Source organism: Pteronotus mesoamericanus, unplaced genomic scaffold (genome assembly GCF_021234165.1).
Source record: "Pteronotus mesoamericanus isolate MK-2021 breed Mesoamerican mustached bat unplaced genomic scaffold, CSHL_Meso_final contig_32, whole genome shotgun sequence".
NCBI classification, from domain to species: domain Eukaryota; kingdom Metazoa; phylum Chordata; class Mammalia; order Chiroptera; family Mormoopidae; genus Pteronotus; species Pteronotus mesoamericanus.
In genome coordinates, this window is record NW_026555134.1 from 7,848,909 (window position 1) to 7,876,799 (window position 27,891).

General features: G+C 39.6%; 1 protein-coding gene across 3 annotated transcripts in view; it reads right to left on the reverse strand.

Moving 5' to 3' along the window:
* Positions 1–27,891, reverse strand: part of PALLD (palladin, cytoskeletal associated protein) — a 348,613-nt gene that overhangs the window by 144,738 nt on the left and 175,984 nt on the right. For all 3 annotated transcript variants that reach the window (XM_054576070.1, XM_054576069.1, XM_054576071.1), the window contains exons 9-10: positions 26,666–26,785; positions 24,110–24,452 (exon numbers count right to left, since the gene is read on the reverse strand). In XM_054576070.1, the coding sequence (XP_054432045.1) occupies positions 24,110–24,452; positions 26,666–26,785 (463 nt within the window). The remainder of the gene's footprint in view (positions 1–24,109; positions 24,453–26,665; positions 26,786–27,891) is intronic.

Here is a 27,891-nt window from a genome sequence, read left to right on the forward strand (position 1 = left end):
GTGCTATGCTTTTCACAAATGAGGAACCTACATTAACACATTATTATCACCGAGAGTCCACAGTTTACATTAGTACACTGTATGGGTTTGGTCAAATGTGTAAGGACATGTATCCACCATACAGTATCATACAGAGTAGCCTAAAAATCTGGGCTCTGCTTATTCATCTCTCCCTTCCCCATAACCTCAGGTGACCACTGATTTTTCACTGTCCTTGTAGTTTTGCCTTTTCCAGAATGTCATATAGTTGGAATCATACAGTGTGCAGCCTTTTCAGATTGGCTTCTTTCATATAGTAATGCACACTTAAGGTTTTTCTATGTCATTTCATGGTTTGGTAGCTCCTTTCTTTTCAGAATTGAGTAATATTCCATTCTCTGGATGGACTCCAGTTTATTAATTCTGGGACTTAATCTCAAAACCATTAAAAATAATAACTTTCACAAGATCCATAGGTTCATAATATTTATCTGCCCTGGCAAAAGAATTGCTATAATACTCATAACTTGACCAGAAATAGAGAAGGTCTGTTATTTGTTCATTCTGATATTTACTGAAATGTACTATGCGCTGAGCACTGTGCTAATCCTGGAAAAACTTGAAGGAATAAAATGCTGTCTTTGCCCCTCGGGCTTCATGTTTGTGTCTCAGGGTTTTTCTTTCTCAGGTTTTACCACCAGTGCTAGAGTTCCAAGTCTTGATGAAGGGAACAGTTTGCTTAGGGTAGTCTGATAATCAGAGCAGCCTTTTAGACTTCACGTATGCATGCTTAAAGGGGGACGAAGGAAGAAAAGGAAATGGCGTCAGACTTGGAGACCAGATCTAAACTGGTGGAAGTGGAGAGAGAAGTGAAGAAAATGGGGCTTTTCATGGGTCAGAATGAAGTAGGGGTGTAAATTTGATTTTAATATGGATCCATGATATCCTAACCTTAGTGTAGTTATGATGGGGCAAGACTTAATGATTGAATCTGAGGGAACAGGCTCAACATTCCTGAGCACATACAGCAGCAAAAAAAAAAAAAAAAAAAAAAAAAAAAAATTGGAAAAGTTTCACTCAATCTTCCTCTTCTCCCCTGCACACAGAGCTTATTAGCATTCCTCCATAGGTAACCAGCTCCTTGGGATTGCTTAGATCCCATGCAAAACAGCATAAGCAGCTCTTGCATGGATAATTCTTTTACTACCAAAACAATCACGTGGAATTTTGCAAGTGGAGTGTATTCAAGTATAAAAGTTCACTGTGACAGTATCAGAATGAGAATGGGACAAAAACAGTAAGTGGGAGAGAACTCTTTTTAGTATGCATTTCTTCATACATTAGAAATTGTGTTTCTAAAAGGACATTATTAAAATATAAATATGGAAACATAATCTAAAATAAAGTTTAGGTTATTAGATTATCCTGATTCTCTGAACTTTTTTTTTTTAAAGAATGCACCATTATTTGCCCAGTGTCTCTAAACTAATGATATCACCACTGTTTGTACTTTAACATAGAATGGGGTGCAAGATGCAGTATTAACAATGTATGGAGATAATTTGAAAGAAATGTTGAATTGGGAAACTTGGGTCCTGAACCCTGGCTTTGATGGTGATGATGATAACGATGATGATAAATAGTTGCTATCAATTTAGTAATTTATTGAGCAAGAGACATTATGCTAAGTGCTTTCCATGAATTTTTTGGAATGTAATCATCTCTATAGTCCCATAAGTGCTATTACTATATTGTTTTATAGATGATAAGACTGAAGCTTAAAGAGGGCCAATGACTTCCGCAAGGTCACTGACAGAATAATGAGGTAGAATCAGGATTCACAGGGATGCCTGACCCCAAAGCCTCTACTGTCCTCTTCACCACCACATGACCAGTGTGGAGGGGTTGGAGCAAGTGACCTCTGAGGCTCCCTTGGCTTTAAAATTTTATGAATCCTCCAGTCCACGGTTGAAAGACCGTGAGACTGGAGTTCTGTTTTTCCCTAGGCCTTATCTTGCATCTGTTTTGGTCTGTTGTATACTTTGGAGAAATCAGAGGAGTCTGTCTATAATCTTAAGATTGTGCTAGGCTATTGCGCAGTGACTTCGCAGACTGACCATGGTACAGAGAAAAGCGAGCAGTCCCTGACTGTAACAGGGACACTTACATCTCTCTGGTCCCTATTCCAGAGGTGGCTGCCTCAGAGGGCGGTCCTCTGAGTTGAGAGCTGTCACAGGGGAGAGGCATTCCCTGGCTTCTGCCCCCTGGTTCCTCTCCCCTCCCCCCACCCCCCTCAGCCAGGGAGAGCAAAGGCAGAGAACCTCGTGGAGCTTTCAGACTTATTTTTTCCTCTGGGATTCCCCTCTATCTGGAACAAAGACTTCTCAGACAAAGGAAGCAAGTTCACATATGTTACAATTTGGAAATTTCTAAATTCCCCCTATTTATGTTGTGTTTATTTTGGAAGATCCACCAGATGTCCACAGATAAATGGAGGTCTCCTGAAGGGTGTTTTGAAAAGATTGCAAAACTGAATCACAGTGAAAGTAAAACTGCCAGCAAGCTTTTATTTTTAGGCTCCATGCCAGACCTGAACAAACAAAACAAGCAGAAAGTAAACAAGAAGAGCAAGTTAAAAGGTCTAGTCAGCAACTTCATTCAAACTCACTCTACAATGGAGACTGGAGTGACCAGCTTCAATCAAAACTCTAAGTTTATCGTTAAGCTACCTGCAGACCTAAAACCATGGTACTGCTTACCTACTGGGAGCCGAATAAAACCGGGGGCTCTATCAGTACAAATTGAATGCAATCTGCAGTAAAGAAGTGCCTTTTCACAGGACTGCCTAATGATAGGATAAGAAACATCATTAAGGTCTTCACCCAAAATCTATAGAGTCCCCATTTTTAGAAGCTTCAGCTCTAGTTGGTATGGCTTAGTGGACTGAGCGCCGGCCTGTGAACCAGAGGGTTGCCTGTTCAATTCCTAGTCAGAGCACAGGCCAGGTCCCCAGTAGCGGGCACGCAAGATACAACCACACATTGATGTTTCTCTCCCTCTCTTTCTCCCTCCCTTCCTTTCCCTAAAAATAAATAAATAAAATCTTTAAAAAAGAAGAAACTTAAAATGCATTTGAACTAATTTAAATATCTGTCCTAGAATTGTGCTTGTTGCTAGGGAGTAAAAAGTAATCAATACCTCCACAGACATGGTATTCCCCCAGAATAGGATAGCTTAGTGATATAATTAAGCATTCAAATGGATAAATGCCACTCAGTGTGACAATGAATATAGTCCATCTATTAAACCCAGAAATATTTACTGAGTGGTTATTATGTGTCAGCTACTGGGGTAGGGGTTGGGCCAAGGCGATTAACAAGGCAGATACAAGCTGGGTGTCAGAGAACCTATGTCTTGTGGGGAGACAGCTCTTACAGAGTAATTACATGAGGGTTATCACAGAGGCGTTCTCAGTGCCAGGGAAGGACACGAAGGGCAGCCAAATCTAGTCTGTGTCTCCCGGAAGGCAGAGCATGCAGTTCACATGAAGAGCTGGTCGGGCAAATGGACAAGAGCAGGTGGGAACGTTGGGAGTCCTCCAAATACCTTCTTTTGAATATATCTTTTCCTTCTCTAGGACAAATCTGGCCTCAACATTGAGCCAGAGGCCAGGCAGCTAAGGTCATCTCCTTTGAGGATTAAGCAAAAGCAGGAGCTGGGAGGGCGAAACCAGCCTAGGGCAGATAAAGAAGTCAGATGTGTCCAAGCGCAACTGGGTAGAGAGCTCACGAAGAATGGGGGAATCAGCAACAATCACCCTGCTGAGGCAGAGAAGCCCCGATCTCGTGTAAGAAGTAGCAAACTAAAACCAATTAATTCCTCTGAATAGAAAAATCCGGTCTAGTGCCATCCACATTGCTTTCTCAGAAGCCATACGAAATAGCTGAGCATGTCTTCTGGACAGTAAGAGCAAAGGCAGCTAACCATCAGCGTACGTCTGCTTCAGAAAGCCAGAAACCCAGTAGGTTTCCTCTAGCAAAGCCAGAGCAGGTTGAAATGCAGTCATTTTTGCCTTTGTGTCCTGTTCTTGGGGCACTGGACTTTTATGTGCTCTGCCAAACAGAAAAATAAAGTCAACTGTTGATTAAGTCAGGGTTTCTCCATTCTTCCTCCGCTCCAAAATGTTCCTGTTTGTCCTCCAAGATTTGCCCAATATAAGCTTCCCAAGACCACTGAACCTCAGCGAAAGGGGCACTCACATTCCAGGTTTCACAGGCTATACTGCTTTTTTTTTCTCCCTCTCAGGACAGTTATTCTTGTCAGAAAGATCACACATACACTCATACCCACAAATATAAGGAAGAAATCTTTCTCAGGACTTGACTTTCTCACGAGCTCAGAGGGAGCAACCTCAAACAATAGGGATGAAAACAAGTAAGAATAGTTTTCTCAACTGTCACTATTCTCTTTAAAATTTCTTCCATTTTTGGTATCTTAGAAATATGACAGGGCACCAATAGGGTCAGCGCTCTCCACTGCTGTGCGTCTGATTTGGTCATACAGAAATGAGCCGTACAGAGGAAGAGACCTGGAAGCCCATGGAAAAATTTTAAACTTGGGATGAAGTTAATCAAGCACATGTTACACTTAACATTCTTCTCTATTAAATAAAGGTCATTTCCTTCAAGATACTATTTTAAGCAAAAAAGATTTTTGCAATTCTGCAAGACTGAAGTTAATTAAACAGAATAGCAAAATGGAAAACAGATGTCACAGGACATCTTAAAAAGATTTTAATGACATTCAGCCTGTTTTCTTAAACTCATTTGCAGTTGCTATCATTCCCTGTATGAAGTTCATGAGTTGTTGGAATGGGAGGATTTATATCAATTTCAGACAACTGGCAGTTGAAGAGCTATTCAAAGAGAAGTACGGTTGGGGGAGTCTTGCAGAGTTTTTCTTTTTTTTTCCTCTACACAACTTGACCAGCTCTTTTGGCTTAAACTCTTGAACTCTATTAAATGAACATTTTCCATCTTTCAAAAGAACTTTCCCTACCACCAACGCTGACTCTAGCTTTTAATGGTTCTTTCTGGTAGTCTCATGCTTAATTATCCTAAAAGCACCTGTTCGGTTGACTAAGAAACTTAATACATGTCAATTCCAACTGAGAAAAAAAGAAATCATAGCATGATGAAATTTTTGGAGATAAAAGTTATCATTAACTCAAATATAGACATTCACAATTAGATTTTGAGTGTATTTTTAAGTATGCAATCCAAAAGTCAAAATTATAAGATTAGACTAGAGAAATTAAATAGGCCTATTTTTTTAAAAAAGTGCATTCACAAAGGGAAAATGTAGAACCATAAGAGTGCAAATAGAGTCTATAGAGAGTTTTGTCACAATTTTGTCTTCTCTTATAATTATTTTAAAACATCTTTTAGAATGTTTTCCAGGGTTTGAAGGCTATCTGATGATATGAAATATGTCCCCCAGTAACATTACAAAATTTACAATTACTTTTTAAGCTGTAAGCTCAACCATCTTTTGGAAATGTCATGCACCATTTTTTTTTCCAAGTTCCTATGGACATGGAAATTAAGAAGAAGAAATGAATTATTATGCTGCCTGTTGTTTATATAAGCATCCTCATGTAATCTACAAATCAAGAGTTCTTTTAAATTGAGACAATGATCTTCGCTAAATCAGGGAGAAGATGATATAAATAAATGCCACAAGCCTGAAGTCAAGGGACAAGAGAAGAATTCTAATTACAGCAGTAGTAAAGCAGATCTGAAACAGCGATCTACACAGTAGATGGGGACACTCATCTTGGGCAACGGCTTGCTTCTGGGATGCCTTTAATATGTGTGGTGGGAAGATCTGAGCTTCTATATTAATTATCACCAAAATGAGCAATTTTCCCTGCCTGGGCTTTGTGCTTGAAAGACTTCTACTTGTTTTCTAAGAAAGTTTTATAATTTGAACTCTTTGCTCTGTAACTATTATAATTATTAATGTTGTCACTTGCAACTTGTAATATTTTAAATGTTATATATGCACACATAAAAGTAAAATGATAAAAAGTAAAGGAATTGATTTGCTGTTAGTTGGAGTAGGTGTGAACATGTGGGGTTCAGAAAGATTAATATGGGGAGAAACTGGAGGCAGAAAGGTCAGTTTAGATGTGGGACTACTTGGACATGAGATGTCCAGGCCCAAATCTCATAGATAGAGTGGGGGCACTAGGAATGGAAAGGCAGGGAGAACTCACATTACAGAAACACAGTTAAGATGACCACACATGTGGACCATTCATGATACTTGCCACATATGAGTTTCATGTATGTACTCTTATCTTCCACAGAGGTTCCCTCAGTCATCTTGCATTCTTGAAGTATCAACCCTCCCACCCCCCCCACCCCCGCCAACCGATGGCCATGTCATTCTTCTAAGAGTGTGTCTTTAGAGAATGAGATCTTAGTTATAGAAGATGACTTTGGAAGCATAATTGATTCCAAACCCTGGCTAATAACAAGTTTTAAGTTCCCCCTTTTCAAATCAGTTGCTGGCCACAAATCAATGAAAAATGCAAAGTGAAATGGCCTTGAAAATTGAGGAACAGGACAAAGGTGATGTGGTTTAAAAATGAAAAAGAGTGGTCAGATTCTTTCCATTCTTGGAATTCATGGACGCTACCCCTCCACGCAGACTTCACAGTCCAGGAAATGCATTGGGCAACAGATGAGCCACACAGCTGCTGCCGTCTCTAGCTGGTGTGCTCTGCATGTTATGCTCCGCGGAAACCACTGCCACAGCATCTCAGAAAATCATACTGTCCTTGTTCTTTGAAGTGAACTATTTGCCTTCCAGTACGCTGCGCTCTTTTGAAGGCTTAGGAGTATGCATTGAATTATCCCTTCTTTCTCTAACATGGTCTGGGTCTGTTTGATAATTAAGAGGTCCCTTTAGGCTCAGGGAACAAAGAATTCTATCAAATAGGTTCTTTGTAAAGCTAGGTGTATCTGGGATTGAAAAAACTGCCCCACATTAGTAGAAATAACTAGAATCTCACTAAAAAAATGTAGAAAAGAGTTCAGGGAAAACGAAGTAGTATGCTTTTACTTTACTGCAGGGCATGTTATAAACAAAGAAAATTGTCTTAGGAAAGAAACCGGCATCTGCCATTTCTATGATTCGTTAAGTGAAGTGAACATGCTGTACTTAGAGAGTATCTATTGCAAACTCCTCACAACTTGCACAGCCAATCACTCTTTTAAATTGCCTTAATCTTGTTAGTGTGTTTTCTTCAGCTTCTCTACAGATGTCTTCTCCATCTGGCACTCAAAAATATTGTAACTTGCATACAAATTTTTAAAAAGGAAGACCCCAAATATGTTCACATCAACAATTTTGGGGTTATATTAAAAGTTTGAGCATCTTGTTAGTTAGCTTCCATACTACTATTTTGAGGACTGCTGGTAAGCACACCCAGTGTTTTAGCCCCCTTCGTTTTACAGGCCAGGTTAAGTCTGGATGTTTCTATTTTTCATGCACAAAATCTTGTATAGCCAATATTGTAAACATGGTCATCACTTTGCATATTCTAGCTGTGCTCTAAAAGGTGCCTAAAGTTGCCTTTTGAAAAAAATGAAATTTTAGAAGAATACACACAGACAAATCCTCTTCACTCTTGTTTTATACAATCAGATTAAGCTCCTTTTTTTTTCTATCTTTGAACATTTCACACTTCATATTAGTAACCATTCACCTCCCCCAACTGCTATTTCTTCTAATAGTCTGCTTCTCTCTCCCTGTCTCTTCATCACAACTGTCAGCACATTTTTGACATTGAGGTCACTCATAATTGAAAGAATGAACTTGAGGGCCAGCCTTTGTGAATGTTCCTAAACATGCTGTGGCCAACAACCTTCCACTGTTTCTTAGCTTCCTAACATCCATCCTGTTCCACCCAAATTGAATTCTGGGTGTTTTTTTCCCCCCAGATAATGGATGGAGATATTTTAAATATTGAGCCCTGTGTGAGCCCCAAGAATGTTATGACTGGTTTCAGCCAGTCATGTAATCCCATTCCCCTTTGCCAGAGACTCACTTTCCCATCCTTTCTTGGAACTAAAAATGGATCCAAGACGCAGTTGTGGTAATGACACTTAAGGGAAAGTCTGCTGGAAAGGATGTTCTTCAGAATAAAATAAACAGAACCTCACAAAACATTGCCTCTGCTCCATCCTTCCCATTCTGGAAACGGATGTAAGGACTTGGCATGTGAGTGGCTGCAACCTTATAAAAATGAAGGAAGGGCCAGGAGACTCCCAGTGCACCTGGACTTCTCTGAGCTCCTGAACAGGCCTGGGCTGCTGATACACATACACTGTGTGTGTGTACCTGTGTGTATGTGTGCTTTGCCTATGTGCGTGTGCATGTGTGTGTATACAGAAAAAATTAGGGGGTATATTTATTAAGGCAAATATTTTGTACTCACAAAATGATGCCATTATTGAGAAAGGAAAAATGAAAGAAAACCCGAGGCAACAAATGGAGTCAAACTAAAATGTGATTACAGGCAGACGTTTCATAGCAGAGCTCCCTCCACTGATAACATATCATTAGAGAGTTTCTGGGTCTTTCTCATCTGTCTCTCTTTGGAAAAGTTTGGGTTAACCCATGGAATGTTAGTAAAATGTCCAGCTATTAGTAGGAGTAACTTTACTTTTCACCTAGTGGTAATCAAAGTAATTTGCGAACACGGGAGGTAGAGGAACAGGGAATGGGAAAGTTGGAATCAAAAACAACGCACTTAATGTCCACTATCCCAGAAGAGACACTTCCGGCCACATCAGTGATGTAGACCTAAAGCTAAAACCTACTACTCCCATTGGAAAACCACAACCAAAACAACACAACAAAAAACAAGCATACCATTCACATGTTCTCCATGTGAACATGTGAAGATTGAGAACAATCTTCACATGGTTGATTATGTATACAATGAAGCAGGCTACTAGAAGAACCCAAAACAAGATTACCCAATTAAAATTGAAGGAAGAGATAGAAAAATATTTTAGAGGAAAGGAGTGTTCAAGTATGAATGGGTTTTTGGCTCCCACCCCCAGTCTCTTTCTGACACCCTGATTCTGGTTGCAATATAATAGAAAGGAAAGGATTGGATAAATAAAAGAGACAGATTTGTTCATGTAACGACACATTTTAATTTTACTATAATAGGTGGTTAATATGAACAAGAGTGAGGTCTTCTTTCTTACAGCTGTTCTCCCAGGAAAGTGAAGGACCTCTTCTAAATACCCTCCTTCCTTCCTACTGGCAGTCCGGCGAGCAGGCGGGGCGAGGGGGAGTGGTGGTGGGCAGGCAGCAGTAATGCTGTCAGGGGGGAAGTACTAAATGAACTGATGGACAGAGAGGCAAGACCCGGGGAGGAGGAGGGCAGGGGATCAAGGACCAGGAGGGAGGGGATAGGAAGGCTTCCTGACAGGCTTTATGGAATGGATAGTTTGTTAATGAGAGAGTACATAACTGTTTTGACCCATCTTTTGAACTCAGCCGGTAGGCTGATTGTGTAGGAGTATAAGACATTATTCAGGGGCAATGTTTCTTCTGAATTTTCCCTGGCCTTAATGTTCCCTGCCTTAAATGACATTTCCAAGGGGCCCTGCATTGTTCTGAACATCCAATGATGTTTACTGGCCTAGGAGCAAACAAGAGTTGGAGGACTGATCTTCTCCAAGAAAAGGCAGCTAGATTTCTTGTCAGTTCAGGTTGCTCTAGGGTTATGCCAAACAATACATATTAAATTTCTTCTGCATGTATTCGTTGAAGCCTTTTGTATGTATTACTTTGCAGAACAGGGAATTCTCCAATGCCAGGAACTTGGATGGAAGTTCTAGGTATATTTTACTTTGCACCTTTCTTTGTCACAGGAAGAGATGTTTTTAAATTCTCCAGGGTCTATATACATCTCCTAAATGACATCTCAGTTGCTTATCAAAACAAAATGCCTTTTTTTTTTCCAGAGCAGAAAATGAGACAAGCAAGAATGAATTTTCAGCCTTTAGCCATCAATGTGTACCATGTCTCACGGAATACTCCTTCCATGGGTCTGATGACAATTCTGTGCATGACTATACATGGGAGCTTGCACAAAAGAATGAGCTCTCTGTCAACGTTTTGTAGCCTTATCTTAACCTACCATCAGCACTACCCCCATTTCTGATACTCAACTCACAAGAGCTCATATCTGTAATTTCCAGGAACAATACGGTGATTTGAATGAAAAAAAGAAAGAAAAGCTTACCCCAAATGCTTATACAAATTCTATAAATATGTATTTTTTTTTCCTTACCATCTTTTTAAGGTGGAGGAAGCAAAAAGGAGAATAACAAGGGAAGTGTTTTGCAAGTTTTGCAAGTTTCTCATTTCGGAACCTTTCTATATGGTCGGTCAAGTGTCTAGGGATGCATTGTTATCATTCTCTTGATAATAACAAAACATCGATAGGCATTATCAGTTGAGCATTTGTCCTGAGGAATGCTTTGTGCTAGCACATTATTTCATGTGACTACAAGCCTGTGAGGTATGTACTGTCATCATCCTTTTTACTGAAGGAAAAGCTGAGACTTAGGGGCACTGAGAAGTTTATCCAAGTTCCCTTAGCTTGTGGGTGGTAGAGATTCTCTGTCCAATGTTGCTCTCTTAGGCTGGAAAGAATCTTACTTTAAAAACAAGCTCCAAAGTCACAAACTGGCATTTACTTAAAAATTGTAAGGATGTGTTTATTTTTGTTCATTTCTTAAATCCTAAAAAAAAAAAAAAAATTAAGAGTAAAGGAGTGAGTATTATATATTCATTAGACTGAAAAGTGAATGGATGAGTTGTCAATGAGCAAGAGAGGAAAGTGAAAAGCCAAGTGCCTACAGAAGGTGAAGTCAGCAAGAAGGAGGCTAATTTGAGCAACTGAAGCCTTGACCTTTAGATTCTCTTGAACCTGCAGGACAGGGACAAAGCTGAATATAGGAGGACTGGTTGAAAGTTTGTAGGAGTTCAGCCAGCTCCACTCCTCAACTTCTTGGTAGCTAGTCAACCACTCCTCCTTCACCTCAAGGAGACAGGAAGCTTGTGTCATGGAGCTGTAGAGCCAGCATAGCTTCAGATCCAGACACTCCTAGTATAACACAATGAAGGTGCAAGAAAAGAGGCTGAGGATGGGGATAGGGATAAGGAGTTAAATGAATGTATCCACTAAATGATGACAGCTAGCCCTTTCCCCCTGCTCAGCTCCCAAATGCTGTCTGTCCTACATGTGTCTGCCCTGCCTACCCTCACCCACAGAGAAGACTGAATACCTTGCCCTATGGAGAAACTGGTTAACCTTAAAAAAGACCTGCAGATACTAGCGCTTAGGGGTTCTGGTTTAATAGGTGACACCTACTAGCTGACAAATCCTAATCATAGTTTTCACTCAACTTTTTGGTGTCAGAGGTCATGAGAATTTAAAGAAAAGCTTCAAGCATGAAATTCAGTTCAAATAAAGAGGAAAAAAAGGGACTTGAAAGAATAGAGAAAATCCAGGGAAGGGGAGGAAAAGCTAAATTAAAATAATAACCAACTTCTCCTTAAAAACAAAACAAAACCCTGCAATGATTAATATCTGCAAAGAGATAAAGGATATTATTGCATTCATGAAACAGAATAGAATGCCATAAAAATTTTAGGGAGCGAGGAAGAAGCCTTCAAAAAAATAGGATAGCAGAAGTAAATTCAGCACAATATCTGGGAAACAAAGGAGAAGGGGTCTACTGAAAGCACAAAAAAAAAAAAAAATAGGCAAGAAAAGAAAATATGAACATCAGGTTGGAGTTCTGATATCCTAACAACACAAATTTCAGAGAGAACAGAGAAAATGGGGAGAAAATTAAAAAATAATAAAAGAAAGTTTCCAGAATGTATAACCATGAATTTTTAGATTAAAAGAGCCCACCAAATATCTATCCTATACAATGTCTGAAAATATTGGTCTCATAAAATTTCAGAACACTGGGGATAAAGAAAATATTCCACATATTTTCAGAATAAAAAGAAAAATAGGTCACATGCAAAGGACCAGAAACCAGATAGGCATTGGATTCCTCTGCAATAACATTAGAAACTAGAAGAATCTGAAGCAATTCCTTAAAAATTCTTAGGACAAGTCTAAAATTCCAAATGCAGCCCAATGGCCAATTTGGTGTGAGGAGAGAATAAAGACATTTTTCCAACAAGCAGGGTCTAGAAACAATCTGTCCTGCACTCTTTCTTTGAAAGCTGCTGGAAGGCATTCTTCTGGCAAATGAGAGAATAAAACAAAAAAGCAAATCATGGCATTTAGAAATCAGGGGACCCAGGATAGGAAAGAAGTGCAAAATACTTGACAGATAATATCAAAAATGATAGAGAAGGGGAGTTCCAGGGAAATGGCTGTGCTTTAAGCCCAGAAAGCAGCCAGCTGAGCATGGAGCAGGAGGCGGGGAACCCTGGGAGGGGGGTCTCCTGCATTTCAGGGACACTACTTTCACAGCACGAAAATGTCATGAGAAAAAGAATGTTTAAGAAACCGATGGAGATGCTGACTAGCTGCACTGCCAGCCCCCATGAGACCTGACAAGGATATACATAGTTCAGTGTAGCAAAAATTCATGACTGGAAAAATGAGAGTCAATGTACCATAGCATCAATTTCTAAATATCTCAATAATTAATATTGGATTACTTATATTTGTCCAAAGTCTCTGAAATATTTGTGTGTGTGTGTGTGTGTGTGTGTGTGTGTGTGTGACTTCACTAATTCCTTATTTTAAAATGCCACATGTGAAACATGTTCAGGTTATATAAGAAGTAGCCATAACATTTCCGGGAGGAAAAAAATGTATATCACGTCTACTTACTCTAAGTGCAGGATGACAATAACTGCTTTTATCAAAATAAACATCTGATCTATAACTTGCCTTGGTCAGGCATGGAGTCGCTGGCGCAAAGTGGAAGCTCTTGTGTATGACTGTGTACAGTGGTTTTATGATGTACAGTTCATGATAATCCTGTTTTGCCTCTCAACAATATACTGAAGGACACACTAAATTCAATGTGAACTCAGAAACGAAAATTTTGTTTTCTAGAATGTGACTTGTTTATACTTACAAATTTCATGTGAAAATACATCATGGGGGAAATTTGACACAAGGAAGAAAAATGACCTACTGATCTGGGATTTATATTTGACAGATTGCTCATAACCAAGAGGAATGCAGTTAGCAAGAAAGGTATGTTATTTTCTCATATCAACATATCTCATATTAATTAATCAATGAAATTAATTCTAGACTACTCAGTGTGTATAATTCTGACTAACAAGGATCTGGAAGAAAGAGATGAATTCAAAATTTTAATTTATCCACCTACAGAGTCTACAAAGTTGGTATAACTTTTAGTCACTTTTCAGAGGACAAGTTCTTAAGAAAATGGCAATCTAAGAGGCCAACCTCCTTCCTAGCCCCTTAACATAGACATAGCCTTGCAGGGGGGCCTCCCAAGAGCACACCACATTAACAGTTGTTTTTGATCCCTCTTGGCTGGCATGAACCACTAGCAACCTCCTCCTTCTACCCAAATCCAGATTTATATGCCTGGGGCCTGAGCTGGATTCCATCTGGGGCCTGCCATGGAGCGCATCTGTCCCAAGACACTCCCGTAGGAGAAGACAGCTGATGAGATGAAGCGTTAGCGCCCAAAAAAAGCAGGGTGTTGCACCAGGTGCAACTCCAGCAGCAATTTCAGCTGGCATCCTCCTTTGTCCTGACCAAAAGGACCAAGAGCATAGATAAAATTTAAAATATGCGTCTTCCTCAAAACATTTCACTTCCAATTTTAGTAAGAATTCCAGTTTATTTAGATTGCTTACTTCTACCACCAGGAGTATAAAACCGACCTTCACTTTAGAAAGGCAATTTTTGGTCCCTTGTTAGAAAGCAAAGTAACAATAAACAAATGGCACAAATGGGCCCCTGTGTGAATCAATTTTTCAAGAAACAGGACATCCAAGAGCCATTGAATTACTTTTAGAAACTCCTCTCTGCCAATTATGGTAAAAATAAAAAATTCTTTATTATATAGTTCTTTCCAGCAAGGCAGCTGTTTAGTCTCAGAGAGTTTTAATGATGACAAACCAAATATAATTCTGCTTTTAAAGGTAGAATAATTAGAGCCAGCATGAAGTGAAATTTGCTGTGATTCTGGAATGCTTCATCATGAATAGTGCTCTCCTGTATATGTTAAGATTGCTTTGTGAGAGAATAAAAATAAATGCGAACATTTTCCATTTGATGGAGAGGGTATCCTCTGAAGAAAGCAAAGGCTGTGAAGGAAAGGAAGGCAACAGACATAAAAACAATCACCTGGGGCAAGAAATTTACTCCTCTGACTAAGCCTCTTTGGAAGTCCAAGCAACAAACTCTATTTTAGAAACTACAGAGAATGAGAGACATTTTTACTTTGCCCTGCATTGTACTTAGGACATTTCTTTATGGCTTTTTTCCCCCCCGACAGAAGACATTATTGCACATAATGATACATCCTTGAAACCAGATGGCATATGAGCTATTTCAACAAAGAAAGAAATGAGGACGAGAAAATATTTGTGGTCTTTCCAGAAATCTTTCACAAGCTTCACATTTAATGGCAATTACTAGAAAAGCAGCAAGTTTTAAATTATAGCTGAGGCATATAATTACCTATATTTGACCTATTTATAAACTCCTCTGAGGAAAAAAGATACCAGATAGCAGCACCTACTTGTTTTGGTTCCTGACAGAGAGAGTGAAGTAAAAATATTTGGATAGTATTTTAGTGATTCAATGGTTTTACTAGCTTCCTTTCAGGAGGCTCACAGCTGGAGTCCCTCAAATACTACCTGCTGTGGACACATATGTCATTACATTTAAATTAAAAAAAAAAAACAACAACAGACCTAAAGAACATTGTGATATGGAGCAGGGCACAGAGCAAATGCATTTTCAAGGATTCTGAGTAGAGATGAAGTAGAATAGTGAAGTCTAGCAAACACAGAGAGAATGCAGATATAGAAGTAAAATAAATGTCCATCTTTACTAAGGCATTTTCGCTCAGCATCATCAAAAAGCCTCAACAATCAATGTGTATTTTCACAAAAGCCCTGATAAACAGAGGAGCCAGTATTATCCTAGTAGGAACCAGAGGTCAGAAAATAGGAAATGGGTATAGTTTGAGGTTCTGATTGTAATGAATTTATAATTTCCTTTTGAATAATGAAGCAAATTCATGTGCTTAAATTGATATGTGATTTATCCAGCCATGGAAATAAAAATCTACATAGTTCCATAAAATCCACATATTTTACTGAATTAGCTTCATATGCATATTATTCTTAAAACAAAATGAAAGACTATCTACTTCCTTGCCACATATGGAAAAGATTTTCAAAAAAACATCATCTCCAGTATTATCCACAAGGTTTGTAATGATAACTTTAGGAAGTAAGGAAACCGTCATTCTTAGGTTTGTTGAGAAAATGAACAGTCTGCTTTTACACATGTAATAGAAACCAACTAAAATAAACCTCCCTGTTACAAATGTTCTCACCATTAGGTGATGTATTAGTTTGAATGAAAAACTTACACATTCACACAAAAAGTAAATCAACAGTAAAAAAATTGACAACCTATTGTATTTCAGCCTTCAATAGACAGAAATAAATTCTCTAGTAGTACAAGTTGTAGACATGAAGTGAAAGTCAACTTATATGGATTAGAGACTCATTAGTTGAGACTTGTTTCAAAATACACAAATATAGAAATAGACTTGTTCAATAAAAACCCCACTGAAGGTCTTAGTTCAATAGAAGAAGTTAGTAAGTACAAAATAAATCACGGTGTTGAAATATAACTGAAATAAACAGGGGACTAAAAAAGAAGTATGAGTTACACTGGAAATGTTACTGCCCGCTTCTGACTATGAATAATCTTAGTGGCTCTTCATGAAATGACAACGAGTAATCCCCAGGATGAATGTCCTAGTTCTCTCACCTTATCTCCTCAGGTGCAAACCTACAAGCTCTCTTTCTGTTCTTCCTTCACCAGTTGTCCCTTAGAGTCACTTTCATAGATCTCATTTTCCATGAGATTCCTTAACTGTTTCTAATCAATATTCCCACTTCCTCAAGCTCTTCCATTGAAAGTGCTTTTGCCCTTAACTGAAATCTGATTTTCCTTGATTAGGTTACTAACCCCATTATGGTCTCCTCTGCGTGAGGAGGGTTCTGCATGCTCTTCGTTTACCAAAGCTACTCTTAGGACACTCAACATCTGCTTCTTTTTGAAGTCTGTGTGCCCCACCTATAATCACTTTCTCTTCGCTGCTTGTCACCAACAGCCTTGGTATTTCCTCATTGCTCTCAATGACTTTAGTACCTAGCATTTGGTTTCCTGCCATCAACTGTGGCCATCACTCATGTTAATGTTCCCTTTAACATCATGACTTCATGGTTCCTTGACCACTTCCTCTACTCCTATGACCTTAACTTCCACTTAAATTGTACATTTAAACAGATAACCTTCAATTCCTTTACCACTTGGAAAGAATTCTTTCTTTAGATCTTGAATTTACACAGTCCTCACGCTGATCATCTACTGTTCCCTTTGTCATATTTTCCTGTCTCACACTCCCTTTGAGTTATTTACATTGTTGGCATAACTTGCATTTTCTTGACCACTTCCATTTTCTTGAGTCCTATCTTTTTTCCCCTTAAACCCTAATCTGGCTTAATCTACCACCCTCTCTGACCCTGCTCACTGCTTGGATGCTGGCTCCAGTGATACTTTTCATGGATCATCAAATTAAACATTATAGCATCCCCATCTTGCCAGCACCACCAACTGTATGTGTCCTTTGTTCCTCTTTACAGAGTGTTGATTAGGGCTGAAATACAGACATGAAACCATGTTCACTCACTGAACTGAATATGAGTTTTCACTCTCTAATTTCAAATGGGTTCTTACTATTACTGGGAAATAAACGATTCTTTTCTTGGTATGTCTTATAATTTCTTCTCGTTCTCTTCAGCCTTTTTCACTCTTCTTAATCTCACAGTTACCACAACTATCCTTCCTCTGAAGGCACATGTTGTCATCACATAATTTATAGATCATATTGTTACTTAAATCAGAACTTCAATTTTCTTTCACCATATTTTCTTCTCCTTCACCAGTTTCTATGGGAAAATTTTCATCCATTCTGTGGAAGGCCTTGTATGGATTATACCTTAAATATTGGTCTTGTAGATATCTGGCTTATTTTTGGCTTTAAAACAAGAAAATTATTTCATCCATATCACTTTTATCCTGATACCTGAGATGTGCATTTGAAGGAATGACAGTTTTAGTTGGTGGGGGTTGGGGGCTGTTAAAAGAGTATCTGTGGAGGAGCAAAGTCATTTTGGAGCGCAGGGCATTTTTCTGGGGAGGGCTTTCCAGCATGGGTTCTAAACACCCAGAGGGACTCCTGACGTCGTTGGCTTCTGGGAAAAGAGAGGGAAGCTCTAAGAGAGAAGGTGAGAGCATTCAGTGCCAGAACTTTCTGCTTCCGACTGTGCTCAAAATTGAGCTTCGTTACTGTTATTTTTATCAGAGAGCATCCATGATGATGAGGAGCAAAATGAGCTGAGGTTCTATGGAGGAGGAAGGATGAAAGGGAGAGGGTTGAAAGTATTTATTTTAAAATAATACTGCATTTTGTAATTATAAAGGTGATAAACATTATTGTTGAAAAGTTGGTTAACAAGAGAATATAGTTTGCTCAAAATTCTACCACTCAGAGAACCATAGGTGACATTTTGGTATATTTCCTTCTAAATGTATCATACTCATTTTACTTGGTTAAAGTCTCTTATTTAATTTTTTTTTCATAAAATTAGTATCAAGCTTCATATGTTATTTTGTTTCTAGTATTTTTTGCTTAACACTAAATTGTTAATATTTTGTTATTTTGTTTCTAGTATTTTTTGCTTAACACTAAATTGTTAATATTTTGACATATATTCATAGCATATTCTAAGCATATTGCTCAATTGTGGCTCTATTTTATTTCTAAGCTGAGCACTACTACCCCCCTTCAAAATTAAAAAGTCCTTGCTCAGCAGAGTACTTGTTTCAACTTACTTTAAAATTACCAAAGGAGCTCTCATACTTACTTAGGCAAACTGAGATAGAAATGTGGAAGAAATATTGGATTAGAAAGCACCAAATATTTGAAATGTACCTATGGAATCTCTTGGGGATGATTAAATACTACTTCAAATGTACATACAGTATCTACAAGAATTTCCATCTATATTTTACACACTAAATAAGACCATTAACCATAAAAATAAAGACTCAACTTTCTTCTGGAAATGTAATTACAGCATTATATTCACCAAGAGACTAGCATAGCAAAGCCCTATTATCCTAATATCTAAGAATGTGACACTGTGACAGAGCCAATATTTACATGAAAAAGCCATGAGGAAGAATACATCAAAATATTATTTTTTTAGTTAAAAGTTCCATACTTCAGGAAGTTTCTTGATTGGACTTTGCATTTTAGGGAGGGGTGATTTTCAAAGTGCTCCAACACCAACACTGTTAATGCAAAGTCATCATCATGTTATATTTACAAAGAGCCCATGTCCACATGGCCAGAGAATTAAGGCCATAATTGTGCCTACATTGCACCTTTCTTATTCTCCAATGTGTTTGGTGAGACAGGGTGTATGTGTGTGGGCGATTTTATAGTAACAAATTTTTAAATACTACTTTTTGCCCTAATATTATTATCATGGCCCTTCTGGTTCCATAGCTTGCACTTTCGCTGCTACTAAATTGCTTTGGAATTTGATGTGAGTCAGCAGAAAACAAAAATCACGGAAGGAGAAATGGGAGCAGGTGCCTCTGTTTTTCGAATGAAATACAGAATGGCCTATCTTCCAAACATCAAGTTGGGAAGACAAGGCAATTGGATGCGCTGAATCTAATTTAGGAGTGGGTTATTCTTCTACAAAACTTGTGTGATATTAAACGACGTGTAGAATTTTGTGTTTATTCTTGCCAAAATGATCTTAGAGATCACGGGATTATAAATTATTAAAAGATAATGCTTTTGTTTTTTTCTACCTTGGTGCCCTCAGCACCCAGCATGACCCAACACTTGGCAGATAATTAATAGTGAGGGAATGAAAAGTGTGCTAGGTTTTTAAATACATTTATGTACGTTTAAGGACCTCTTCACAGCTGCTTGGTGATCTTATCTCTTTGACCTTTGTTACCTATTTTGCCTCAAATTGTTTTGCTTATCCTCTTTTGCCTTTGTGTTTGTGTGTATGTATGTTTAAATCTACCAGGTAAGGTTTATGTTAGAATGGAACCCAGGAAACCATTTGTATTCTAATGTCAAATAGTCATCTAGTGAATTCTTGAACCCTAACTAGCAGAGGTTAAAGGATGGAAAAATGTTCAACTTTCTAAGTTACGCTGACCAAGCCACACATCGGAGTTGGAGCAGCCGTCCAACATAAACAGGATAGGAAGGGAGTAGCACAGAAGCTCTCAGCCCCTCGTCCAGGGTCTGGCCCGTGATGGGGGTGTTAACATGTCAAGTACACACACCTTGAAATAGTTTGATTGTACTGTGGCCAGATGACAGTGCAAGTATGTACTAGAGAGCGATAATGTCCTCCTGGACCTTCCAAATGTCTCGTTTGCTCCATAATGTTTTAAAGTAAGATGTTAATCAAATGAGAACACAGGAGAAATGAGGAAGGAGATGATAGGGCTCCCAAATTAAGTAGCTGGGTTGGACAAACTTTTCTACTGTAGTTCTATCCCATGGGAATCTTATTTAATTCTTTCATACTCATTTTGTTTTTAAGATAAGTGATGTCAGTCTTAAAAGTCTTGTAAAATGGGAAAACTGGGATTGGTGGGCTTTGAAAATAGAAGTCCTATGTTATATCAAGGTTCAAAGTTAAGCCAAACAAACGTGGTTACTCTAAATGCGGGAGCTCTTTCTCTTCCTCCTTCTTGATCTCCTCTTGCTTCATTCATTCAAAAATGGTTTTGGGTATTACTTTTGCGAAAGGGCAGTGAAAAAAACAGTCAAGGTCCCTACTCTCAAAAAGCTTACAGTAGTGGGGAAAAAAACAATACACAAACTGACAAGCAGATAAATAAGACACTATGAGAAACAATTACATGCTATGTGGTGATTAAAGGGGTAGATTTATTGGGGAATGGCTGGGTGGCCGCTTCAGATTGGGTGGTCAGGGAAGGGGGAGACATTAAATTGAGAGTAGAAAGCAAGAATGAGGCAGCCATTAGTAGCAGAACATTCCAGGGAGTAAACATTCTAGGCCAGGGAACAACTTGTGCTTAAATTTGTGTCTAGGAGTGTGGAGGAAATCATAAAGAACTTCCAAATTTAGCAAGCCTGGCACAGCTAAGTCACTGATAAAGAGAGGACAGAGGCTGCTATTTCCTTTTCTTCTGTCTCTTAAACACAACATCTCTCACCCCCACATGTGTAGGGTGAGAACACTTCTCTGATTTTACACAGAGAATTAGTATTGGCCTTATTACTGTTTATTTTTACGAAGAGGTAGTTTTACATTGTCACTCTAGAACCAGACTAGGGTGTCACATAAAATCCCTAATACCTTAATATGAATGAGTTTATAGGATTTAAGAAAATCAGGGATTTTTTTTCCTATTCATACACTAAGCCTTAAATTAAAAAAATGTTTTCCTTTGAACATTCATTCATCATTTGTAGAGAGTGGGAGGCAACCAGACTTACCTGGTATACTCTAAACAAGGAAAACAATATAACAAATAGTTCCTAAGTTAGGTTTATGTTTGTTCCTTTCTCTTTTTCTCTGATAAGAAATCTGATTTAAGTACCTGTTGCTTCTTTTCTCTGTATTGTAATAGAAGATTAAGCATCAGTTACATAAATAAATCCGATTTATGACTTTTTCCTGTGCGGTGTCTAAGTGCCCTTCTGGTCCCACAGCAAGGGGGAAGGCATTCCCCAAGTCCAATATGCATGGCACTGACACCAAATGGCCCACACATAATCATGTGGAATTTACACTTGAGGGACAGAGTCGGGGACAAAGACACTTGGAGATACAGAAATATAATAGATGCTTCCAGGCACGGAGCCCAGAACTCACCCTCAGGACAGGTATGATAGACCTAACCAGAGCCTGGAGGGTTACGAGGCGATTGGTGCGGATTTCTGTTGGATAACAAATTAGGGCCGTACCTTGTTAGAGAAAAGAATTCATGATATTTCTATCTTTTCATTTTAGTCTGATTTTTTTCTTCCCAAGATCAGTACTGGAGTGATTTGAGAGAGAACAAATATTAAAAGAGATTTTCTTTCTGAAAATGACCTTTTTTCAGGAATCTGACAAATTAACCACCATTTGCAGGTTAATTTATTGTGAGAATAAATATTTTAATTCCTATTATTAGCCCCTCCTGTTTCCTATTTGTTCAATTATAGGTGACTCAGATGAATGAAATGCCATAAACTCCCAAGACATAAACCTCTTCTTTTATGAAGGGGAATGAAATCATAGGCTGATAAGAAAACAGTAGAGCAATCTATACTTTTTCACTGCAAACCATAAGAGGTAAAATCTCATTTCCCTCCAACATATAAAAAGAAGTAAAAGGGCTTGTGAAAGAATTTTACTTGGCAGTTAACTATAGTCATTAATTAGTAATAACTTAGATGCCACGCTAAATTATTGGCAGATGTTATTCAACAACATTCCGCTATCAATGAATACAACTTTTAAAACAATGAGCAAACCTTTTCAGAAAAGACTGCAATAAGAGAGAAAGGAGAGGAAGACCTCACACTGAAGCAATAAAGTTGGTTCCCTCAAGAGGGTGCCTTGGAAGAGGAGGAGGAGCGAGAGTCAACTTTTTCTTTCATTACTTCTGAATTGTTTAAATTATCACATCAACATGCATTTACTCTGTAATTAAAACAAAAGCCCCTAAAGTATAATTCGTAAGAAAACTTAAAAATTAATATGTATTTTAAAGTGCCATCACATATGATTTTCCACCTAGTAAATGGCAAGTATATAATATGAAAATTGCTAAGTGGTGCTTCTAAGGATATACTTAAAACACCTAAAGATTTTAAAAAGCAAACAGTAGAAAAACCTGGTACAAGTAAATGCCATTTCTAAGCTACCGGGTTTTGCGATTAGGTGCTCTGCCTTTCCCTAAATTTCCTCACAAAGGGAAGCATAAGTGGCCCCTTCTATGGGCCTTAAACACTAAAATACGCTTTTCCTGTATCTTATTTTTTACCGAAAATCTGACTAATAAGCAAATCATGATGTCACTCTTCAAACTTGTGCTTAAGCTACACATCCTTTTAATAATCACAAAACTGTTTTGTCTATGTTCTGTAGACATGCCCCCCCCCCATTATGACATGCCCACCAACACCACCATAGAGCGCAGCTGACAGCTGAAGAGCTGCTGAAACCCCTGAGATAAGAAGGGCTGAAATGCCCGTTCCCCGTTCCTCAGTTGCTCTCCTGTGATTTATAGCTAATTGATGACAGCCATTACGGTGGATACGGGTCACTTAATCGAGAGCACAGACAACTCCTAGTCATTAAACAACATTCACTCTTCCTTCCCCAGGAGAGCAGGCCCCTGGTTTCATTAAAAGCCCTGCAAATACATATTCAAACTGCAAAGATAAAAGGGGTCAGCAGTGGCAATTAATTTTATGCGGTGAGGCTACGAGAGCGTAAATCTCTTTTAAAGCTGCCACTTTCGACCGCATTTTACCTGTTTAATGTCTCAGTGGAGTTAGAGCACAGGTAGTCACTGTTCACCTGCCGTCTTTCACACCATTGTACATAAACCTCGCAGCTCTGCTGCCTGAAACCCAGCCTGGGCGGCATTCAGAATTAAGTGCAGGGTAGGCATAGATACTCTACATTTTACATATTCTAACACGTCTAACAAATGAGCTGATGACAGAGAAAAGAGAGTAGACCGTTAGGTACAAGAGAAACAAAGAATAACTCCTATCCTATAGTCATCTTTCCTGCCCCAAATCAAAAACACCAGACATCATGGGAAAATCTAAGGGGCTTTCCTAGAGCCTGGCACATTCATCCTCAAGGAAATGTGACCTCAAAGAGTATGTATACATTTTATACGACTCTGACATTTCCACTGACCTCTATCAGGGCAGTAATTCAAGGTCTGTTATGCTATGATAGAACCTTTTGAGTTAATTGATTTCTGCCTCTCTCTGACACTGTAATGGCTCCATTCATAACAACTGTCTGCTGTGGAGTGCCAATGGAAATAGCTCAGGCAAGGTTTATCATCCTAAGAAAATAGTGGAAATCAAATATGAAGCCGGTATTCATGGAAATATGCAGTTCCATGGAATTCCGAAGTCAAGGGGGTCGTGCTGTGAAAGGCACGCTCCTTCCTGACAAGGCTGGCCATCTCTGGTTTCAGTCCACCACCGCCCCCCGCCCCCCGCTCCAGGTTCTGTACAATGAATTTCCATCCCCAGCTTTTAGTCTTCCCATACTTATCCATATCAGATTTCATACTGTTTCTTCAATTTAAAACATTTGGAAATGCTTTTAATTGAGAGCTCAAAGCAGGTCCCTTTGCCCATCACCTCTGGGAAGTGGTTACATCCTTGCAGTACACTGGCAGGCCACACCAAGCACAGCTATTTTCACAGCTGAAACCAGTTACAGCTTTTAGCAAAGGGCAGATGTAACCAAGCTTCTCATTTACCTTCTTTATTTTTAGGTGCCTTTTATATTTTTCAAAGACCCCACTTGGTGGCAAAGTCACATCAGCCAGGGACAACTTGCCTGCAGAAGTGGTAACACAGCACACAGCTGAGTCCCGGCACCAAGTTTTCACTGACCAGAAAGGCAGTTTAGCAGGGATATGGAAAGTATTATAAAACCATGCAGAAATACTCACAGTTTTGGTTTGGCAAGCAGAGGTGGTGGCTCCTTCGTGGGGGAAAGCAGGACAGCTGGTGTTGGAAGAGATTTATTACCATTAGCTTTGCCGTTAATCATTCCGTTCACTCCATGGCTGGGATGGACTCCGTTGGTCTCCCTCTCAGCAGAATTGAATTGCATTTGAAGGGCTGCCATGCCAACTCCTAACTCTGGGCTGTTCACCTGCTGGATCTCGGCTGATTTCTTTGAGGCCAACTCAAAGGGACTTGTCTCCAAGATCGGAGGGGGAGGTGGGAAGTGCTGGAAGTGATCATTGTTGGATTCACCCATGGAGTCATAGCTACAGTTCTCAGCATTGGCTAAGGAAGGGGAAAGAGAGGGGGAAGAATCATACGATGCTACTAATTTGCTAATTCAACAGTTATTTTCACACTATTATGGACTGAGGATCCCTTGAACCCTATGATTACAGAAGAGGTAGCTGTGCTGCTTGCAGCTGATGCAGAAGCAGAGCCTGCTGGAGGGCTTGGTTCTTTCAAGCTTGTTTTGGGTGACTACTATGTGTTTCATTTCCTGAATGGGCCCACAAGCAGGAAAACCAGCTACCAATTCATTAACAAATTTCAAACAAGAGCTAAAGACGGAGCTTAGTTAAAACAGGACAACACAAACCGCATCAACTAATAACGCCTTGTCCTCTTACATTTCAGCTGTGGATTCGACTGAACACCCTACCTGAAATTTGCTGACATTAGCTCAAGCTCTCACAGTTTTGTGGGACAAGCAATGAATATTCACTCTATTTGAAGCTAAGGAAAGCTTTGAGTCTATGGGAAATGTCTTATGATCTCATAATTTCTTTTCCAATTCGGATGATTGCCACAGCTGTAACTCAGCACAAATTTATTTTTTTTTAACTTGTTACTCCCAATAAACTGAATGCCTCTGGCGGTAAGATCATACCGTCTTTGGATTTCTCACTTTGCTGAGAGACCAGCACTCCTTCTGGAATTCACTCAAAAGTGCTTACTGACGTGAACAGATCGCTCAAAAATATTTGTTTATTATGTTTGGCCCCTAGTAGATTTACCCCAGATAAAAATGGGAAATACTGAATGCCAATTTTGCCACACAGTCTTTGAGAACCCGGGGTTCTGGCCATCCTGTGGGAGCACTGTGCTACTGCTCTGGCCATTTGCTGGGACAGCTTTCAAGCCAACTCAGACTCGGAATCCTGGGACCCTCCCCACTCTGCAGCTCCAATAATGACACATTTAAAGAGCACTCATTCAATCACTCCTATCCTAGTAAGGTGACACTTTACCTTTCTTCCCTCCTTCCTTCACCCTATCTATCTATCTATCTATCTCTCTATCTCTCTATCTCTCTATCATCATCTATCTATCTATGTAAGCTTTCAATTCCCTCTCAGCTGCCTTTATTTTAAAGATGATGCTCAGCTGTAATGCACAGGACTAGGTGCCCAAACTCATGTCAGATGAGGAATTTTAGGCACTTTAGGACGGTAATCTTGGGGCACATCAGCTCTGCCTGAGCATCCACATTTCTACCCTTAGGATGAAGCCACAAAAACAATTCCCACGCTACGGCTGGTCCCTAAGGCTTTCTTGGTTGTGCCTCTGCTGCCCCCTAGCACCAGTTCCTCCTCTTCCAAAGAAACCAAAGTGCAATCGGATTGTTCTCTGCAAGTCTCTCTCATCCAGCCAAACCCCCCATTTATTGATTCCCTATTATATGCACAATGGGTCAGGCCTGGTCAAAGAGATATTTTAAAAATTGCTGTTAAATAAGTAATAGAGACAAGGCAATAAAAGCCAGCCACGGCATAGCAAATCGGTAACAACAGAAAAGAGCAAACTGAAGTTAAATGGAAGAATAAAGCTGTTTCATGCTGCCGTCACTAGTGGTAAATTTCTGACTTTAAAAAATATCCAGATATTTTTTGAATATTGGTTTTAATAGTATATTGCTTTAGGTTTTCCTATCACAGTTGTATTTCTCCGTCAGTAAGACTGGACATCTAAGATCTTTACAGTTTCTCCGAATCCCATCAGGCTTATCTTGTACTCCTTCTTCAGAAGTTCCGATCGTGGATTAAACACTGATTTATATGTACAAGTATCTCCTCTCCTGTGTCTGCACTGCTCAGAATAGTGACAGCCCCTCCTTTCCCAGGTGGCCTTCAGATGGGAGCATGACCCTGGGTTAGCATGAGGATGTCAGGAAGCCATCTCCAGCATTTCTAAGACCAGACTGCATGATTTAAGAAAGAGCCCCACATGTGTTCAGTTGCTACATTATCTTTTCATTTGCTCGTCTCACGTTCACTCCCCCTCCCGCAAAGCCTTTTGTTGGCCGATGAAGCACTGACTGGGGATAGCGGGGCGGGGGGTGGGGGCGGGGGGTGGTGCCCGGTGTGTCAACCCAGGCCATGGTGGCAGCACTGCCGATGCTGAGCCCTCCCCCTGGAGCAGGCAATTCCATCGCTGTGGCGAACCACACTGAGGGCTGGGGAGCAGAGCCCCGTCAGTTTTTTTTCCTCCTCACATACCTGGGGTGACAACTAGCTGGGCAGTACTGGTTACTGATCCGTAATCATTTCTTGCGGAGCACGTAAAGATCCCTGCGTCTTCAGGGAAAGTCTCAGCGATGACTAGGGTACAGATCTCCTCTGGGAGGAAAAAGACGGAATGTATCTCATCAGCATGAAACCATGAAGTCACTTTGAAGGAGGCAGAATCTCTGCCTTTCTTAAACAAGCAAATTAGATAATGAACATGGAACAATCAGTTTACCAAAGAGTTCACAATAGAATGCCTTTACATTTAATTTAGCCATTTAGCCTAGTGGCAAAAGTTTTGGAGTCAGACACATTCTTTGTGATTTCAGACAAGATCCGCTCTGGTTTCCTCATCTATAAAATGGGGATATTTACCTAATGGGGTATCTGTTAAGATGAAACCAGATGTTTGCGAAGTGTGTGCCGCTGCACTTCACATGTGGAAGATGCTCAGGAGATGCTGGCTCCGTTCTCCTCCTGCCTACTTATTTATGCGCAGAAATTCTTTGTAGTACAGTGTAGCTGGCTCTTACCTCTGCCCAACCGAAATTAGCAATTACTGGGGGAAATCAAACTTCATTGGAACGACAATGGGGAAAACATATGTAAATGTTCTCATGGCAGACAATTATTCTGGAAGCTACTGTTATACACAGTGGCGGTGTTATACAGCATGAAAAACCCAGACTCTGGAGCCCAGTTGCCAGTGCTTGAGTAAGGGCCCTGCCACACATCTGGCCTTTAGGACTTTGGCCAACCTCTGCAAACATCAGGGTTCTCATCTGTAAAATGGAGACAGTAATAGAACCCACCTTGTAGGGTTTGTATTAGTCATGGCTCATACAATGAACCATCACTGGGTTCCTGTGAGGGACGATGATGACGGCTGTGACAATAGGTAATAGCTATGTCACCCTCACTGGGCACTAAGTACTGTTACTGGCTCTAAATATAGATTAATTTGGCTTTAAATCTCATGTCAACCTTACAAGTTATGTTTATTATTAGCCCATTTTATAGTTTAGAAACAAGCACAAAAAGGCTAGTGGATTTGCCCAACATTGCGTACGTATTATGTGGTGAAATCAGAATTCAAACCAAGTGAGGCTCCAGACTCTATACTCCTAACAACCATGTACCCATCCTTGTGATATAATATGCATTGTGCTTACAACACTGCCAGGACATAGGAAGTGCTTTGTGGCCAGTAAATGTGA